The sequence below is a fragment of the Phoca vitulina genome, unplaced genomic scaffold, assembly GCF_004348235.1.
Source record: "Phoca vitulina isolate PV1807 unplaced genomic scaffold, GSC_HSeal_1.0 scaffold11, whole genome shotgun sequence".
Lineage (NCBI taxonomy): Eukaryota > Metazoa > Chordata > Mammalia > Carnivora > Phocidae > Phoca > Phoca vitulina.
In genome coordinates, this window is record NW_022589714.1 from 43,361,613 (window position 1) to 43,382,949 (window position 21,337).

The window sequence follows — 21,337 nt, forward strand, 5'->3', positions numbered from 1 at the left end:
AACACTATATCTAAAACTAATGATGTAATGTATGGGGATTAACATAACAATAAAAAAATTTTAAAAAAAATTAAGCCAAAATAGATTAGAGATCCAAATGTAAAATGTAAAACAATAAAATTTTGGAAGAAGCTCTTCATGACTAGGGTTCTTGATATCATACCAAAAGCACAGTCCACAAAAGGAAAAAAAGTGATAAATTGCATTTATCATCATTAAAACTTTTGCTCCATGAAAGATGCTGTTGAGAGAATGAAAGACAAGTGACAGACTGGGAGAAACTATTTTCAAATACCATATCTGACAAAGGACCTATATTCAGAATATAATATATAAATTTGGCAACAATTGAGATCGTTAACTCTTATTACTTCTATTTAACACAATACCAAAAGTTCTAGCCAGTGCAATTAAACAAGAAAAATATTAAAAAGGCGTAAAATTTGAAAAGAAATAACGAAACTGTATTCACAGTTTCTTGTCCCTATTCACACGTGACATATTTGTCTATTTAGATAATTCCAAGAACCTACAAGACTGGAAGTAATAAAGGAATATGGGTAGAAGTAAATTCTACTCTCCAAATTTCATACTTGGAAAACAAGTAAATTTTTTTATTAACATATAATGCATTATTTGTTTCAGGGGTACAGGAATTGTGATTCATTAGTCATACACAATTCACAGCACTCACCATAGCACATACCCTCCCCAATGGCCACCACCCAGCCACCCCATCCTTCCCAATCCCCCCCACTCCAGCATGAATGGATAAAGATGTGATATATACATACAATGGAATATTATGCAGCCATCAAAAAAATGAAATCTTGCCATTTGCAAAGACGTGGATGGAACTTCCTAGAAGTAATAAAAAAGTACCCTTTTTTATGCTAAGCGACATAAGTCAATCAGAGAAAGACAAGTATCATATGATCTCACTGATAGGAGGAATTTGAGAAACAAGTAAATTTTTAAAGATTTATTTATTTGTTTGAGAGAGAAAGAATGGGGGTAGGAGCAGAGGGAGAGAGAGAGAGGAACAGGCTCCCCGCTGAGTGCAGAGCCTGATGCTGGGCTCGATCTCACCACCCTGAGATCATGACCTGAGCTGAAGTCAAGAGGCCGACGCTTAACCAACTGAGCCACACAGGCGCCCCACAGCTCACTAAAAAAAAGAAGGGGTCATGGGGGGTCCAAGTGTCTGGTAAACAGATGCTTCACTCAAAAGGATGTATGGATGGTGAATGAGCACATGCAAAGATGTTCCACATCATTGGTCATTAGAGAAATGTAATTTAAACAATGCTGAGTTATCTCTACACCCCCTATTAAAATAGCTTTTAAAAAATTATTTTTCTAAACTAACAATACCAAATGCTAGCAAAGGTGTGGAGCAACCAGAACCCATATATTGCTGGTGAGGATGCAAAATGGTACAGATGCTTTGGAAAATAATTGGCAGTTTCTTATAAAGTTAAACATAGACATATCATACAACCCAATATTTAGCCTAGAGAAATAATAATTTATGTTATCATTTGTTGACCTCAGAGACATCAGGCCAAGTAAAAGAAGCCAGTCTCATAAAGTTGTACAATCTCTGATTCCATTTATAGGACATTCTGAGAAAGACAACACTATAGTGATGGTGAGCAGGGGTGGGGGGAGGGCATGACTCCAACAGGGCAGGAAGACGGGGCTTTGGGGGATAATAGAATTTGGGAGATAGTGGTTATACAAATCTATATACGTGTTAAATCTCAGAACTGCCCAGGAGTATGCACACGCACACACACACCCGAGTCAAATTTACTGTATGTTAATTTAATATAAAAATAAAACTTATCAATCCACCAAAGAAAGAAGACAGGAGGCCATATCAAACAACGCACCTCAGCTATAATCTTGAAATGAATCTTATGTAGAGAACAGAATTTTTTTTAATTTCTAGAGAAAGGGTGCTCAGGCGACTGTGTGTGGGTTGAGGATATATGTGTGGTGAATTATTCAGGCTGAACACAGTAAGATCCTTTACCACAGTTTTTCCTGAGGCTAGGCAGTTTGGCATTAGAAACAAAAGAGTAGGCAATTGAGGGCTTCTATGATCAGGAATATCGTGGAAACTCTAGGTCCTGTGACTGATTTATTTGACAATTATTGTGCATCTCTTAAGTTCAAGGCCGTGTTGGGGGGGTGGGGGGCACACAAATCCCAAGAGCCCCAGCCTCTGGGGACTTAGAAGCTGGTTGAGAAGTAGGACAAAGAAGACTCCTAGGGTTGAGCCCTGTGGACATTGTGTAGAGCCCCCTAATACACCACACACTGAGGGCTTCTCCACCTGTTGCTGGCGGAATAACAGGCCACCACAAATCAGTGTCCTGTAAAAGATTTGGAGACATTTTATCAGGGATAATCATCGATAATACAATCTCCCCTACTATGCTCAACCCAGCAAATTCTGTGTGTTTCTTAAACAAACCTCAGGAGATTTTTTTTTTTATCTCAGTCCCACTTAACAACAGCCCTTATTTCTTAGTCTCTCCCCACAGAGCAGTATTTCATCAAGTCGGCCCCCCCACCAACCCCCACCCCGCGGCCAGGGATGCCTTTCCCTGACTTCCTAAATAGCTGCCAGCTTCTACCACACATAGCATGGAGTGAGTAAAACAGGCCCAGGGATCCAGGCCGAGGAGGATGCATTGTTTGCATTGTTCTAAGATGAGTCCTTGAAATGGCTTGAGTCCTTCATGCCCCCAGACGGTGTCCACCTCTGCCAGGGTTGGTCAAAGTGGCATCTACCATCATAGCAGCACATCACTGCCTTCCTTCCCCTGCACCAAGCGAAAGCTGATCTCCCAGCAAAAGCGTGAAGGAGCTTCTGTTGTCAGAGCTTCATTTCCAAGGTGTAACCCCAAAAGGGAAACAGAGACAGCAAGAGAGATAGTAGTCTCCCCCAGTGTGCAGAATGGGAGCCAAGGGGCTGGACAATCTATTAAAATCTGATCACTAGAAAACTAGGGACTGTTACAGGCATTCCTATCTGCTAGGTCAGAAAATAAACCTGGCCCCCAAAATACTAGCCAGGCCTATAAGAAATCAGGCAATGGACTGGCTGGAATATTTCATTTCTTCTCTCTCTCACTCTCTTGGTTGGTTGGCTTGGTTGCCAGAGAATTAGCTCTGTTTGTAAGAGACTGCACGGACGGTAGGAGGTCCTGGTCTTTCTCAGACAAGGAGGATGAAGACCAAGAAATAAAGGCTAGAGCAGATGCGATCAGAGCCTCACCCTTATCCCCTTGTGTGCCATGTGTAAACACTAGCATGGCCTCATCTGCTAGCACCTTCCAGTCTTCCTGAGAGCATTCCCTGGCCATCTAGAGCAGGCTACTGCCAGGGAATTAACACCTCCCCCACCCTGCCCCCCTCAGGAGGCCTCAACCAATGTCTGGACGAAGTTGGTACATATACACCCCACCTCCCTCACCCCCAGGAGGGACAACTTGGAGATGTGGGTCCTATACTGTCCCCCAGAGGCACCCAGTGCGATTGAGCTGCATGGCCCACAGTTGGCAGCTAGGCTCCTATTGCTCCCTTCACTGACCGCTCTCCCTCCCCATCTCACTTCCCCTCTTTCTTATCCATTTGTCCAGGGCTCACTTCCCAAATAAGCTACTTGTCCTGGGGTCTGCTCCTGGAAGATACCACATTAAGATAGGGGGTCTCCATGACTCCAATGGTCAAAGAAAGACAGAGAAAACTGTGAGAAGGGTTATGCAGGCTGGATCGAGGAGCACTGAAGTGGATTGGGAAACTGCAGGAAGTCCTCAGGCCCCTCCTTGAGAGCTTCCTCGAAGTCCTGTCAGTGTTGATATTGTCACACTATTAGGAAATCAGCGTGCCTGTTTGCCAGCCAGACGCTTCACTCTTTCTTGCTGTACATGCAAGATCTTAACTCACCCATCATTCATCTGTTGCATTGGCAGAGTTGGCAAGTTCCTGAGATCCAGGTAAAAATCACCAATTCCACTAAACCCCCCCTCATTGTTAAAATAACAACCCACAGAGGATCACTCACATTAGTCTGCTAACATGTAATCCCACGGAAAACAGATTTCTGTGATTCTAGGAAATAAAAAATTATTACCTCAAGCATATTGTCTGTAGCAGACAGTATCCTCAGGCCCAGAACGAAGTTCTCACCAAAAATTGCATTTGTCACCCATATTCACTCTTCATTGACACCCTGGACTACAAAGAGAAAAGATCATAAATATTCAGCCCCATGAAGAAGGAGTCGGATCTGTTTCCAATGACAGATCAGCGTCAAAATCATTTTGCATGAACCTGAATGGATTCACAAGCTTCTCCCCCACAGTCCTGCCCCCGCTCCTTGCCATACACTCATACAAGTCCTCCAGAGCAAGAGCTATTTCAAGTTGAGGCCTTCCGGGATAAGGAACAATCCTTGGATTCCTCTGTTAATTCCTTGGCCTCCTTGGGCCTCCCGATGCTGACCAAATGCAGATCAGGTGTGTTTGTTTTGGACCCACGAGGCCTGGCCAGCCAGCATGGCCGGCATAAAGCCGGCTGCAAAATATTAGCTTCTGATATTTTTAAGGAGGGCAAAAAAGAACAAATTTAACCAGATCTCATTTCTTCAGCAGTTTGGGAATTCGGTTTGGCACCGGTTAGGAATGGAATCATCCAGGCCATATTTGAAAGATGCTGTCCTTTCCACATAGCCTTCTTACCTCTCGCCTGCCCTTATAAGCCTTCCATTCTCATTCCTGGAGGGGACAGCATCAGAGGATGCCCCTCCCAGTGAGTCTCGTGTACCCCTGGCCTCACCAGCTGGTGACAGCCCAACAGGGCTATGTCTCCTTTTTATTCCCAAATTAGATTGGCTGAAGTCTCTACTGGCTTTCCTGCTAAAAATTAGTCCACTCCTCTGAAAACAAGTCCCCAGACTGATCCTGAAAGGGTCTCCAAGGACAGCCTCTCTAATGCTCTGCAGTGCATGCCCAGGATCCTTCATCTTCCCTGGCTTCCTCATCTTTCCACATGCTGCAGGGGCTGCCATATGCTGGGCTTGCTGTCCTCTGATGGTGGCATTACTGCAGGCCCCTGCTCCAGCCCCAGCGACACTGCTTCCGTGGCTACCACATTTGACTAGGCCAGGCAGACTTTTATAAGACCTTACCAGAGGCTTGGGCGCTAACAGCTCCTTCTGGAAGTGGGGCTCTTGGAGGGCCATCACCCAGTGGCTCTGGGCCTCCATCAGGTATTCCAAGGAGCAGCCTGCTTTGGCCTCCAGGCCCAACTGCCTCTTTATCCCTTTCTCTAGGTCATTGTCTGGACTCAGAGTCCTGACAAATAGTTCATGGCACTTTGTTTTCCCCACTTCTGGGCTATTCAGTCTTAAAGGACAAAACAAGGGGCTAGTCCCAGTGCGCTACACCCAGTGACCAGCTCCTCACCATACCTTTCTCAATGGGAGTGCCATTGGCCTGTTGAGAAGGGCAGGTCTTTACTGCGTAGGACCAGATTCTGCTCACTAAATACCAGTCATGTCTTTTCCCTGTTCTTATGATCACTATTCGGCACCTAAATGAGAGATGCCATTCATTTGCAAGTGAAGTCCCAAGGCATTCTGGAATTACTTCTTCCTCAGAGAACCTCGGTCTTTTTTCTCTTAAAGCTTGGATGAGGCCCATCCACATTATGGAGAGTAGTCGGCTTTACTCAAACTCTACTGATATAAATGTTAATCACATCTAAAAGCAACATCTACACTGGTGTTTGACCAAATATCTGGACACCATACCTCAGCCAAGTTGACCCATAAAATTAGCCCTCACACAGTCTAAGCACAAACAGTACTTTTAAGGCATATGACAATCTACATTGAGATTTAGGGGGAAAAAAAATTCTCTAGCTGCGCAGACACATAATTCTGCTAAAGAAACACACATCCAGTGTATTTCTGAACATAGAGCACCTAACTCTTACCCTGAAACACCTGCATTTGGGTTATCTCATTTTTTAGAGCTTCCCCAAGAATAGTGGAGCTTAGCCTTATATATAGGGACCTCGAATGGTGCATTAAATGATTAGATTATCTCAAACAGCGCTGTTTGCCTTGAAGATGATATCTAGACTCTCCCGTAGGAGGCAGAAGCTGCTCCTAATTCTGAAAATTTTAACCTCCCCAAGTTCAAAGAATGTGAAGGTCTGCTGTCCTGGCCCCACTTAGTCCCCTGGGGCAGCTAATGACCAATACACTCCATGAGCTGAACAGAAAACAGCTTCTGCTGAAATGAAAGTTCTCAACAATTGTTGGACCCTGGGATATACACTGTCCTGTCCTCTGATTTGTAGAGTGCAGTGTCCATCCATCCCCAGCCATGAGGGTTCGGAACATCCCTGTGATAAAAAAAGCCATAATTAAGGAGTAAGCCTTTATATGAAAAACAAGATGGAGTTTGCAAGCAAACTTATGAAAGACCCTACAAATATTTGTATATTCACCAAAACAAAACACTAAAGCCAAGACACTAAAGAACATATAATAGCATCTAATTTATCTTCAACTTGTCATTATGGGTTGTGTATATTTAACTTCCACTTATCATTCCTTAATATGCTGACATTTTTTCAGGATCTCTCTCCCCAGAAGTTTCAACATGAAGCTTGTAAGTTATTTTTATCTTTGCATATTATGGCAATTCCTTCTCCGTGTCTGTTTTTCTTCCGAGTGTTCCCTGCCTGCTTTTATCACTTGGAGCAGTGACTCCCCAGAGACACAGCACCAAAACCTGTGCCATTGATCCTGCTTACACACATTCCAACTCCCTAGCCCCCCTCCTCGCCCCTTCTGATGAATGAAGAAGGTAGTTCTCAGGTTGGGTGGACTTCCCCCTTCAACTTCCTTCATCTCTCCCAAAGCTTCACTGCAAAAACCTCCCTTCCAGTTTTGCTGTCTGCTTTCCTCCTTTCTCTGGTCCTAACTCCCTCGGTTTCCTTCTTCTCCACTTATCCCCCAAATGTGCAGCTGGGATAGAAATCCCTACAGAAATAGGGCCATGCACACTGGCATTTCATGTAGGCAGAGCTCAAGTTCAAGGAGGGGAAAATATATTCTCCCTGAACCATGTCCTTTCTGTAAGGCATCCTCTACAAAATGGTGGGCGAGTCTCTGCCTCTCTCTTTCTTCCCCTCACTTCTTTGAGAATATTTAGCCATAAGAGAAACAAAAAGAGGAAGAGCTCTGGTGCTATTTTCTGGAAGAAAAACAAAAGGATGAGGGTAGGAATCATCCCAGGCTCTGAAACCATGACTATTACCACCAGCATTTCAAGCAAGCTTATTAAAAAGTCGTTTACTTCTAATTACAGAAATCAGTCATCTTTGACTATATAAAGGAATATGAAAAACCTGGTTACTAATGAAAGTAATAGTGAATTTGAGGGTGAGTAATGATCAGAAGGCATAGGTTTAGTATGTGGGGTCCCACATTTGTAAAAAAAAAAAAAAAAAAAAAAAAATTTCATGTTTTAATTTATCTAAAAACTAAATACGCTGCCAAATCAAACACCTTAGTGCCTGGGGTTTACTTTATATCCCTAAACGAGCCCTGCTCCCTACATCCACAGTTAATGAGGGGCTTGTACAAACTAGCCTCCCGTGTGAGCTGGGGGCACTGGGAAGAAGTAGGAAATACCTGCCCCACCCACAGTGGAGCAGAGGAGGCTTGAATGTGCCCAGGTACCTCCTGGGCGTGTCCCGTGGGCTACCTCTGTAGCTTCGGGATGGAAGTCAGAGGCCATGCTACATGGACCCTCCCCTTGCCCCAGATAGCAGCCTTGGCAACCAGAGCCACATCTTCAAATGGAAAGAAGGATTGTGATCTATAGCTACTCCTCCAGGGCAGGTCTTGAAAGCTGGTTAGATCCTTCCCTTGCTGAGATAAGAACTTCCAAGCATCTAAAGTAGTATCTTTTGAATGGAAGCCAACACAATCATGAGCCCTCAGCTCCCTGAGATGTTTAGTACTTAACAATTCATCCTGGTTGCTGAGCTGAAAAATTTTCCTTCTGCTTACCTACTTGCACATTTATTTGAGCTTTTAACAAATGTGCTTATTTACTTAATTCTCTGAATATGTTTATGGAATATTATCACATACTGGAATAGTGATATCAATAAGCTCCTTAGCTTAATTAAGTGGATACAATAGCCAAATGCCTAAGCTTCAGATAGAATGTGCTAATCTCATATGATTATTATGATTACCTGGGTAACCAGAATGAATATCCCACAGGAAAAGAATCAGGTCTCCCAGACATGGTATAATTTGGTCATTTTTTATAAATGAGAGCATTCTCCCAAAATGTGATCATCATGTACTGTCCTGGTGATAAGAAAGGCGCTGTCTTGAAGCCCAGACTGCTGTCTGGTGTTTTCATCCTGAGCTGAAATCCTCATCAATTATGGGGCACATCCTCCTCTGCAAGATAGGGCCAAGGTGATGGGTGCTCTTGAGAAAATCCTGGTGGGGGAAAATCAAGGCAAGTTACAATGTGTTTTTCTTGAAATTATTGATATTAAGAATGAGCTGCTTTTTTTTCCCCTCTGTGACTTAATAATGTTACCAAGTGGAAGAAAAGTCTTGAAATCTGGAGAATTGAAATGTCATGTTGGAATGAGAAGGCTTAAAAACATTTGCCCGACATTTAGACCATTCTTGGTCTCCCACTCAGTGTCCTGTCACTGAACCTTTCTCTTTGGGGAATCCATGAAAGGACCCATCCTCCCTCTCCCAGAGAGGGCTGAAGTTTTCTCGGGGGCCTCCCCCAGCCCAAGCTGGTGGAAATCCCTTGGGTTGCTGCCACTATTCTGGGCTTCCTCTGACCCTCCACCTCTCACCCTCTCCTTCCTTGCACATGGTCCTGAGCACTAACAGAGTTCTGACAATAAGCTGGAACTCCTCATTGCCCCCAGCCCTGGCAGTGGGACTCAGACCGTGGCCATTTTCAGTCGACACACAGGACGGATGATTGTCACTGTGTGGCCGGTACCCAAGCACAATTGTCAGCATGCTGTAGGAACATCCCATTCCCTCTCAAAGAAGCAAATTGCAGTGGTTTTTAAATTTTAACTTCTTTCTATAAATATACATAAATAGACTTCTACATAAATCATAAATCATTTGTACCATTTTTTTTTCATCTCGCTTGGCTTCTACCTCTCCGACCCAATTCATCCTCCACCCTCAGTTAACTCATCGTAACAGCTTTATGGGGATCCAGTCACGATACTCCATGCTCAGGGGGGCCTGGGTGTCTCAGTAGGCTAAGTGTCCCATTGAGCGCCTGACTCTTGATTTCGGCTCAGGTCATGATCTCAGGATCGTGAAATCGAGCCCCGAGTCAGGCTCCACGCTGAGTGTGGAGCCTGCTTAAGATTCACTCTCTCCCTCTGCCTCAACCCCCACCTTGTGCACTCTCTCTTAAAAATTAATTAATGAATTAATTAATTAAAAATAAAATTACCTCCATGTTCATATGGCCGTATAGATGTGTGTGTGTGCCATGCACACACATAGTTCTATACACATGTATATAAGGCTCTTGTCATTGTTTGATCAAACACAGGATCATTTACGCCCTTTTTTCCCCATTGTCTTCTTTGCTTCCTTTTTCTCCTTTCCTGCTCTACCGAATTATTAAAATTTTGACATTATTTCCCTGCAGTCCTCCCCACTGCCTTTTTTCTGATCCTCTATTGATTTGGTTGTTATAGTATGTATTTATTCTTCTAGAGTTTAAAAGTAACTATAACAATGTCTGTAGTTATTGCAAATATACCCTCTACCCACCCACCTCCAGGGCTGTAGCTTGAACATCCCCTCACCTTATCTCTATCTTGTTATTATGGCTTCAAGTTTTAGTTTTCATACACACATACATACACACACACACACACACACACACACTCACGCACAGAATTTTTATGGTCAGTAGTTAAGTATTCTTACTTACTCCTTTTTATGCTCATCACTGTTTCTTTTTCCTACATATTTTTCTGTGTTAATTTTTCTTCTTGCTGATCATGATAATAACTTTTTACACTTATATGGTTCTTATATCCCAGGCATTCTTCTAAGCATGTTACATAGGTGACCTAATTCAGTACTCACAGCAGATACTAGTACTAACCCTGTTTCGTAGATGAGAAACTGAGGTGCAGGGCCATTCACTAGCTTGCACAATGGTGCACAGTAGGTAGCCCAGCTGGTCTGCAAATTAGGGCACCTGGCTCCAGAGTCCATATACTGAACATCCGTATACTGAACATCTCAGTTGACCCCTTTCTGGGGAGTGGTAATCTGTGGGTGGCAAATGCTCTTAGTCCTCTTATGACAGAAAATGTCTTTATTGTGCCCTCATTTATGAATGAAAGTTGGACTAGGTATAAAATTCAGATTGACAGTTACTTCCCTGCATTGTCCCAGTACCCATTGCTATGGCTGAGATGTGGGCTAAGGAGTTCTGTTACAGGTCCCCTGGCAGCTAGGGACAGGGGCTCTTCTTCCCTGAAGATCTGCAGTTGTCCACTGCAACATGTCCAAGTTTGGATTTGTCTTTCTTTGCACTGCTACGTGCTCAGAGTGCACTTGCAACCCAATGGCTTACATCTTTCTGGAAAAGCACGCCTGCTGTCTTCTCCAATACTGCTTCTTCAGCATGCTTACTTCCTTTCTTCTAGAAATCTTTTTTTTCCTAATATTTATTCATTCATTTATTTATTTGAATGAGAGAGAGCAAGAACAAGTGGAGGTCAGAGGGAGAGGGAGAAGCAGACTCCCCACTGAGCAGGGAAGCCCAACTCCAGGCTAGATCCCAGGACCCTGAGATCATCACCTGAGCCAAAAGCAGATGCATAACCGACTGAGCCACCCAGGTGCCCCTCCCCCTTTCTTCTAGAACTCTTGTCAGACATGTGACGAAGCCTGTCAGTCTCCCTTCTGGGACTTCTAACTGCCTTTTCACATTTTCTGTCTTGCTCTCTGTTCCATGTTTGAGGTGGGTGTGGGGTGACTTTTTCCATAGTATCTTTCCAATCACTAATTCACCTTTAAAATATGTCCAGTCTAGGGGCGTCTGGGTGGCTCAGTCTGTTAAGCATCCAACTCTTGGTTTCAGCTCAGATCATGATCTCAGGGTCGTGGCGCTCAGCATGGAGCCTGCTTGAGAGTCTCTCCCCCCTTTCCCTCTGCCCCTGCCCCCACTAGAGCTCTAAGTAAATAAATAAATAAATGAATAAATATCTTTTTAAAAAATGTGTCCAGTCTGGGGTTTATTCCCTTATTCCCTCTATTGTTCTTGGTTATTTGTGTCAATGACTCTATTTTTCATTTCAAAACATCTTTCCTATCCACCTATTATTCTTGTTTCATTCTTATTCAGACCTAGTTGCTCTATGATTTCTTATTCCTTTTAAAGAAAACATAAGCCGTCATTAATCTCTTTGAGTATTCTCATCATACTTACTTTAAGTCTGTCTCGGGAGCCTAGAGTGGTACGGTCATTATGGAGGCAGCACCTCAAATTAATACAGATCTGCTGAGACCCAGCAGGGGCTTCTCTCACAGACCTGTAAGACTTCATGTTCCAGCATGGCCGTCACAGCGCTACTGGTGTTAATGGGAGTGGGAAGCTATCCAGTTGTCCTACCCTCAGGGAAGGGAAGTAAAAGGTTGGGGTACACACTATGCAATGTATGCAATAGTTAGAAACTGAGAACTAGATGCACATACAGCAAAATGGATAGATGTCAAAAACACAGTGCTAGCAAGGAAATAGGAAACAATGCAATCTGTAGCACAGTATTTCTTTCATCGCTTAAAAATTGCACAGAAAACTTTAACATGAAATGTAAGAATATATGTGATAAAAGACTATATATCAAACCAATCAGAAGGGCCACCTAGTAGAGGCATAAGGGAAGGGGAAGTAGAGATGGGGCATAAGGCATGGGGATAAACACACACACACACACACACACACACACACTCACACATACGTGCAGGGCTTTATCCATACTGACAACGATAATGTGCTGTTAACTAAAGAATAAGACTAATTCAACCCTTTGTGAGTCTGCAGCAATAAATGTCTCTATCTGTCTATCAAAAAAATTACTTTCGTCTCTAATGAATTCATGTTCTAGCTATTAATTTTACTATCTTTTTTTAGCATTAGGTTTAGTCATACATTTTGGCATTTTTGTGGCCAGGTCCATTTTTAATGAAACACATTTTATTCCTTTCTCTTTCCCTCTGTCCGTTTCTGCTCATCCCTCTCTATCTGGCAGACCCTCCAGGCCCCCCATCTGAAAGACAATGGAGTGACTGCTCCATGGCCATACTGGGATGTGGCCCATCTGGGCAGAGCCTCAGGGGGCAGCTTGGTGTGGCAACTGAGAGTAGCTGCGTGTGAAACCTTCTTCCTCCTTGGGCTTATAATAGGACATGAACCATAGCCCTTGGCAACATCTAGCAGCACTTTTTTTCCTCAGTCCCCCTTCAGTCACAGGTGGGGTGGCAGGGGCCTCTCACCCCACCCTGCAGCTTCAGACCGTGTCTTGCTTGCATGGTGCACTTTTAGTCACCTTCCTGCTTCCTGACCTGGAGCCCTGCCAGCTGAAAACTTGGGCTCCCCCGACCAGTCTTCATTTCTGTCCCACTTCAGGTCTTCAGAAATCTGTCTTGAAAGCTAATTTAGCAAAGTCTCCTTAATATTCTCTTGTTTTATTTTATTCACCATTGCTATGGTGGGAAGAGGTAGGTCCTGCCTCAATCGATTTTCAAATTATCCAAACAAGTTTAGATACAACCTGATGAAAGAGATATTAGCAAGGAGGAGATGAATATGCCTGATTTTAAGACTTCAAAGGATTTACATACTCCTGTTTGTTGGAAACTCATCTAAGCATTACACACATAATTTATGCTGGGCCCATTAATTTTACAAATAGCCTTACAAACCGTCTTTGGGGAGTCTAACCTTTCGGTAATCACAGTCCTCTGTGTTAGAGTACCAAGAAACTGGCATCCCACGTCACAGCTGAAATCCACACTCTGAATTCAGACCCACTAACTAGACTTTCCCTTCAAAGAGGCCCCTCAGGCAGGCGATACAATTCTGTGTCCTCTCCCCACACCCCAATCCTGCTACTGAAGTTTACTTTAATTTGATTTTACTGAAATGCTATAGTAATAGAGTCAAATAGAAGAACAGATTTTCACTGGCGTCCAGAGCCCTTAGTAATGACCCTGGACCCTAGACTCTAGTCTTTCCCAGCCCTACTGCTCCAATCAAGCCCTCCCTTCCAACCCCCACCCCAAACCAGTGTATGCCTGGCCTTGTCCACCATCGTTGCCCCCACCATCATCGCTGACTGCAGTGTCTTCCCCACCCTCACCTTAACACCTCTGCTCCCTTCAGAATCCACCCAAGGCTCACCATTAGTGATGATGCCTTTCCTAATGCCGATAACCCACCTTTCCTCCTCTAAGCTTAAGTCTACCATTGACTTGACATTTAATCACTCGTCCTTCAGACCTGTCATCTTCTGAATATAGTGTCCTTTCTATATGTCTGAAAGTGCCTTCATGCCTTAAACTAGTCTGGTGTGTCACATACGTTGACATGTTATCTCTTATCCTCCCAAACGTCTTGAGAGATGGTAAAATGGATATTATCCCAGTTATTTTACTATGACCCATTTTTCAAAGGATAAAATGGAGGCTCAGAAATGGTAAGTAACCTGCCCTACTAGAAGTAGCAGAGTTGGGATTTGAACTTAAAATCTGTAGACCTACAAGTCTGTAATTATCTTCTAGTTTAACCAAAATGGCAAAGAGGTTTGCTTCATCTCGAGGTCAACTCCCAGTGAACGGTTATAGCTGCCCAAAGTGCTGTGTTGAAGAGCCCAACCCAGGCTTAACAGGAACACAAACCATCCAGGAGGGAAGAGCAAGGTCTGTCATGGGTCCAGCTCTTAAAAGGAAGAATATGCCGGCACCCTGTTTGTGGTCCCCCTGTATCAGGCTAGCTTTCTTGAACTAGAAGAGACTTCTTAAATAGTCTGTATATTCTAGCCTAGCACTTAACATGGTGCTCAACATACAGTGCGTGAGCGAGAAATATTTACTCCCTGGTCGTGATGTCAGCATCCTCAGTAAGGCACCGCATCACGCAAGTTGCACGAGCAGCCTGCAAATGGCCATATTCTGCCAGGGGGCGGGGGTCAAAAGTGAAGCGCTCTGCTCTGGATCAGCTAAGCAGCTCTCCCTTGGTGAACAACTCCAAACTGCCAGGCATGCAAAATAAAATGTGAAGCTTAAGGAAAATTGTTGTATCCAAAAGACTATCATTGTAAAAAAATAAGTGTTGCTTCTGAATGATGATAATATATTTCATATGAACTACTTGGTACAGAAAAACTCTACGCCACACCACCCCACATGTGGCGATTAGGAAGGTCATGCGTCTCCACTGGAGCTCCCCAGGGGTGGTTGCGGGTTCCAAGTACCCCTCCGCCCCCTACTAACACCCCCATTCTGGCTATCAATGAATCAGAAAGGGAAAGAAGGTGTTTCTGGCATGCACTGTTGTAAGTTACTGGAGACAGAATTACTAATTACCACCATTCACCTACAAGCGGAGCCTCCCCCATCCCTCCACGCCCCAGCTGCCCTCCCTGACCATCTCCTGCCTCAGGCTGGGAGTTCTCTGTTTCCGTTTCATCTCTTTTCCATACCTCAGGATGGGGATGTGTCCAGGAACCCAGGCCAAAACCAGCAAATTTATCACCATGCTAATGACAGCAAGCCGCATGCTGAGTGAATTCTGCTTTCCCCCTCAACTCCTTCTTTTGCCAAAACCTGTGGAACTGCAAGATCCAGCCGATTGCAGAGACCGTTATCTTCACATGAAGAATGACTCTGTTAGAAAATGCAATTAGGTATCAGCTATAAGGCTATTTTTAGATGCTTGTTTGGGAACATCTCAGAAACAAAAATCGCCATGTGGTAGTCAACGTTAGCCAAGTCACCCAAACTGAACATCCATACACACATTAAACCTACCTCTCTCAATATGAGCATTATAAAGACCCACCTGCGGTCCCCTCAGGATGGCTCATTGTTCTGGGAGTAGGTATTTCTGTTTGTGGAGTCTATAGAACCGGCAGTCCTGGGGGCAAATTCCCCTCTTTATTTACATGAGCAGCTCTTCCCAGGCTGGGGGCCATGGAGAATCTAACCCTGCTTCCCCGGGGTTTGGAGAAGGGACCCCGGTCTGTCATTCCACTGGGAGCAGGGGAAATCATGCCATACGAGACTGAACACCTACGGGGGTGAGGCATGAGGGTGGGAGGCACGTAGGTGAGGAGACCTCTCGTTGGGGAGGCCCATGGTCAGGGAGACAAGCTGTCCGGAGTCTCGTTGGGAGACAGTTTCCCAAGGAGGAATGCAGCCCAGTGTGTCCTCCAAAGGAGCAAGTCTCCACCCCGTCTCAACCGGAAGGAGGCACAGAAGAGGGTGGTGGTGGAAGGCACCTATGCCAGATCCCCAGGACCCAGGCACCACGGTGGCATTGGCTGTCCCTGCTGTGGGCATGACAAAGCCCTTAATGACCTACTCTCCATCAGGAGCTGTGTCTAAATGGTGTGTTGCGTTTGTCATAACACTACTGCTTTTCCTCCTTTGATTTGAAAAGCACATGTGCTCTGCTTCTTTACAATTCAATTCAGCGGTGTTGGACATAGACTGGAACCTCAGCCCAGCACCACCCCTGGACCCCCATCTTCTTTCCTCTGCCCATGTAGACAATAAAGGTCATATTGCTCAGAGAGGGGACAAGATCCCATCTGTGGCTGTGGCTGGCCTGGGTTTCAGGTCATTTTCCTGTTGGTGCCAGGCTGGTCCAATTCTCACCCTTGGGCCAGATTTCCACTTCTCCACCTCTCCCCCCGCCCAACACATTCCCTAAATTCTTACCCTCCCCCACTTGAAATTAGGGTTTCCCACTGCTTATGCCCAATCCCTGGCTTCCTCTCTGCGCGTACTCCTCTCCCGTGGGGACACATGGAAGGCAAGGCACAGACTTGCACTCTGGCAGGAGCTGAAGGAACTGGTGACATTTAACCCAGAGAGGACAAGTCCAGGTGGAGACATGGCATACTCAGATCCTCACTGCCAATGAGAGAGGATCCTTCTCCTATGCTGTTCCAGAGAACCGACCAGGTCCAAATCTGGAAGTTAAGGGAAGCAAGTGTCAACATCACATCAGTAACTCCTTTTATACAACTTAATCAGTGGAACAGCCTGGATACATACAAGTCATACAAGTAGCAGGGACTCCTGAATGGGGCGGGACGTTAAAGTGAATGACCTCTGCCATCCCTCCCAGTCATAGCATTCTATAGAGATGCCCTAGAACTTTCTGTGAGTGACGGGGTCTCCTGTGACTGCTTCATTGTCTACTCATCTTTCGAAAACTCAGTTCAGCTATCGCCTTTGAGGTGTCAAATGTACTTTATGTGAAGAAAGGAATACATTAGACAAGGGAGCGGTGAAGTTCCCAGGCTCTCTCGGGGTCCCCAAGGGCCCGGTCACATCTCGTGAATGGGACACGTGATGCAGACAGCAATGACATTTTAACAAGTGTGCTGAGCCCTTGGATATAAACAAACCCAGGGGGTGGGGTGCTTCACCCCTCCTTCCAGCATGAAATCATGGAAGTATAGTAGAGATAGAGGAACACTGGAGGTCACTTCACCCCAAGTCCTCCCCAGGGCAGGAGTTCTTGCTCTCACACCCCGAAGACTATCACCCAGCCTCTTCTCAAACACTGTCAGGAAAGGACTCACTGCTCTGCCGGGAAATGTAGTCCAGGTTGAGACAACTTAATCCATGTTGAGACAGTCTTCATTGTGAACTGTTTCTTCCCTCCTATTGAGCCCCTAGTCTGTCTTTATTCAACTTGACTTCTGCCCTCAGGGAGAGGACCAAGATAAATCTGTTCTCTCATCCAAATGACAACGTTTGGATTTTTTTTAATTTTTTTAAAAGATTTTATTTATTTATTTGAGAGAGAGAAAGAAAGCATGAGTGGGGTGGGGGGCAGAGGGAGAGGAGAAGCAAACTCCCCACTAAGCAGGGAGCCCGATGAGGGCTTGACCCCAGCACCCCAGGATCGTGACCTGAGTCAAACCAACTGAGCAACCCAGGCGCCCCGACAACGTTCAGATTTTTAAAGACAGTGATTATCTCTGAGCCTCTTCTCCCTCCAAGTCTTTCCTTCTCCATCTAAATATCTCAGATCACCTCAAATATTTCTCATATGGCATGGTTTTAGATCCCTCACCATTTTCTATAATATTTCCTATTTTACTAACATTCCTTATGAAGAGTAACTCCCAGAACAAATGCCAACTGTGGTCTGACCACTACAGCGTACATATGCAGAGTTCACCACCATCACCTTCCTTCAACCACACACTATACCTTTATTAATGCAACCTAGAATAAATAATATATGTTTCATAGTAAATGATCAACTGCTGTGTTCATATTAAGGTTATCCTTAACTAAAACCATTTTTTTCCTTGACACAGTTTCATACAGCTTAAAAGAATAAAAGTAGATTTAAAAGTGGCCCTGTAAATTATTATAAGATCCAATCCTGCCTCTCCTTCCATTAATAATAGACAGATAGAACTATTGAAGAGACTAGGGCCCTAACAAAGGTTACAAGTGACAGACTAAGGTAACTGAACCCAAAGGTGAAATGTGTATCTACATTGATGTGCCAAGATGCCAGCATGCCAGCCAGCCCGTTCTTCCAACACCACCCAGTACCTGGAGGGCTCTTCTTGGAAGCTATGCCCACTTTTATCTTCCTTCCTCTACCTTGTTTTTGTTTTGTTTTGGGGGTTTTTTTGCTTGCAACCTGCTTCTGAGGTAAAGTCTTCCTCCAGCCTGCAGGAAACTCATTAGTGGTTTTCCTTTGTGTCTTTGACAGGTCGCCTGAAGGAAGAAATCACCCAGCGGCATATGCAGCAGGTAGCTCTAGGTGGGTACGAAGTGAAGATGCAGGAAGAAGGTGAAGGTAATATAAGCTGTGTGGTCTTGGAAACCTAGACCCAGCTAAAAGATAATCCATCTAGAACCCTCAAGAAGGTTAAGGAAGGCAAGGTTTGCTGTCAGTGCAGCTTCCTCTGGATGCTCCTCCTCTCTGCTCTCTGGGACAAGTTACCCCCGTCCTGCATGCTTGCTCCCAATTGTCCGGACTGGCACCCCACCTTCCTAGCTGCTGCCTCATCCTCCTGACCTTTCCACCCCACACCCCAACCTAAGTTCACCCCTAGGTCCCAGCTTCTCAGAGCTCTACTCTGAGCTTTCCAGAGCTACTACTAACAAATCCTAACAACAACCATGAGTGATGAAGACAGCGACTGTTTTCTGAACCACCCCTGTGCACTGCTGTGTGTGCTTGGTCTCCTTTCTGCCTCGTGACTGTCCTCAGAAGTAAGTGCATTTTTTGGGATGAGGGCAATTTAATGACTTGCCCAGGGTCACATGGCTAGGAATCCTTGAAACTAGGATGTGAAGCCAGGTCTCTGAGTCCACACGTGGTGCTCTTAGCCCCCATGCCATTCACTGCCAACAATGATGGGCTCACTAAATACATTAATAATGCAAACACTAACCGACACAGTGATATGCTAAGGGAAACTTGGCATCTTTTAAGCAGTGGACAGCTGCAGAAAATGCCCCCTTTTGATATGGGACCCAAGGAAGTCACCTGGGAGGAGAGTTCAGCTCCCAGAAAGCCTGGTGGAGCAGGTATCTGGGGCACGACCCCCTTGTTTCCTCTCCAGCTGGCCAAGCACTTATGGCGATGAAATAAGCAATTCATGTATTCCAAATGAAGGGTTCCACTTGAGATGGCCTGGCCCCTGGAACCACCTGAAGTCAGAGAAGTCCAGCACCCAGGACATCTAGAGAGGAGATGGAGGAGACCCCCAGTGTCATAGGGATGACCCACTGAACCCCAATAATTTGGATTATTAGGAAGGCGGGTTGTTTAGTTTCAGTTAGAGTAATGATCATATCACATAGCCCCTGGTTGCATCAGAAACAAGGAAGGAGGAAGCCTGAGGCACACTGACCAGAACTTGAGCTTCCCTCCATGGACCCTGGCACTGAGAGGTCAGGTCAACGTGCTGGGCCTGCCCTCCCATCACCAGAGATGCAGGCAGGGAGTCAGGGCTGAGATGCTCCTGAGTGCTTCTCCAGGAAGCAGCCAGGACTCCCCCCAGGGCCCTGATTCATAGGGCTGGGCTAGGAAGGGTCTTAAGGACCTCTGTGGGGCAGCTGTGCCAAGGTGACCCTCAGACCTCACGAATAGGTCACTGGGTGGGGAGTCATCCCTAAGGACTGCCACTAGGCCCTGCATCTGAGGGCTGCCATCTGGTCTATTCTCCAGTCTTCACGAGGCTGAGTGACTAGAAAAAATGACTGGAAAACACTGGTCAGTTCCTGAGGTTTTCAGGGCAAGAGGTGCCCCATCCTCTCCGACACCCCCATCCCAGACAGTCCTGGGCCTGTGGGAAATAGCTGCATGTCTTCTCCATAATTCCTCTTGCTCATCTCTCTGGGAGCCTTCTCCTGAATTATGGCAGGTGTCAGGTTCAACAGGGCCCAGCTTTGCCTGAAGTAATCAGCAGGCTTCAAATGGAAAACACTCTGGATGGAAGTCTAATTAAGAGCATTTGAAATACCTATTTATTTTAAAAGCACACTATCCCAATTAGAAAAGAAGTGTTAACATCTCCCAGCTGCCATTTTGAGCTTAAATGCCATGTTTTTAGTCCAGACTTCTCAGGAGCTTGTCTGACAGAGTTTTGGAACAGCCAGTGCTCACAAGTCCCCTGGGGACCACATTTCAGAGTTCTTCTCATGGGGAGAAACCCCTTATTGCAACACATTGTTTATAGAGCCGTTTCCTGCCTTCACCCTCGCCACTCAGGCCAGAGTTGGGGCCGAGGGCTAGGACCCAGGGTTCCGGGGAGACCCAAAGCAGCTTGGTGTATTTAGTGTTCAGTATACCCTGGTGCCCTGTACTTGGGGCTTCCAGGGGAGGAATGGGGGGTGACGACTTCTACTCTTGCCCTCCTCACTCTCTTTTCTCCTTCCTTTGTCTCCTGTCTACTCTCCCTCCATTTTAAGTATTCCCTTCTGGTATTGTTTCTTTCTTTTGCCTCCATGTTCTGAGGTTTCCATGAAAGTGTAGGTCAGGTTGGTTGGTTGTTCTGGGGGGAAGAGGGGAGGGGGTAATGAGCAAGGCTGAGTAGGAGAGGTTTTCTCATGTATTTTGCGTAAGAATATGTCTGTGTATGTATGAGTGGATGTATGCCTAAGAAAATGTGTGTAAAAGCAATCTTGTATCTCAGCGGAGCAAAGATTTAATGGCAACTTGAGGGATGCCATGTGGAAGACACTGTAGATCCGGTGATGGGCTGGAGCCAGCTCTGCACCCATCGCAAGAGCGACCATTACCATTTCAGAAATTTGGGGAGACATGGTAAGACACAGCTGCTGTTAAAAAGTAAATTAGAGGGGCACCTGGGTGGCTCAGTCATTAAGCATCTGCCTTCAGCTCAGGTCATGATCCCAGGGTCCTGGGATCGAGCCCCGCATCGGGCTCCCTGCTCTGTGGGAAGCCTGCTTCTCCCTCTCCCACTCCCCCTGCTTGTGTTCCCTCTCTCACTGTGTCTCTCTGTCAAATAAATAAATAAAATCTTAAAAAAAAATTAAAGAGAGACGCCTGGGTGGCTCAGTCAGTTAAGCATCCAACTCTTGATTTCAGCTCAGGTCATGATCTCAAGGTCGTGGGATTGAGCCCTGTGTAGGGCCCTGCGCTCAGCGAGGAGTGTGCTTAAGATTGTCTCTCTCCCTCTCCTTGTGCCCCTCCCCCATCCTGCACCTGCACACGCACTTTCTCTCTCTCTCAAATAAATTTAAAAAATCTTAAAAAATTAAATTATAGAAACTCACTATTAAATTATATTAAAATACAAAGGCAACAAATACTCAATAGTTATCACTTCCTAATTACAGATCTTCCTTGACTTACAGTGGGGTTACATCCTGATAACCCCATCATCAGTTGAAAATATCGTCAAAAATGCATTTAATACACTTAACCTACAATACATCTAGCTTAGCCTAGCCTACTTTAAACATGCTCACAACACTTAC

At 45.2% G+C, this 21,337-nt stretch overlaps 1 protein-coding gene across 1 annotated transcript in view; it reads left to right on the forward strand.

The window, feature by feature from the left end:
- Positions 1–21,337, forward strand: part of KIF6 (kinesin family member 6) — a 422,557-nt gene that overhangs the window by 369,197 nt on the left and 32,023 nt on the right. Inside the window, exon 16 of the mRNA XM_032409883.1 lies at positions 18,096–18,146. Within this exon, the coding sequence (XP_032265774.1) occupies positions 18,096–18,146 (51 nt within the window). The remainder of the gene's footprint in view (positions 1–18,095; positions 18,147–21,337) is intronic.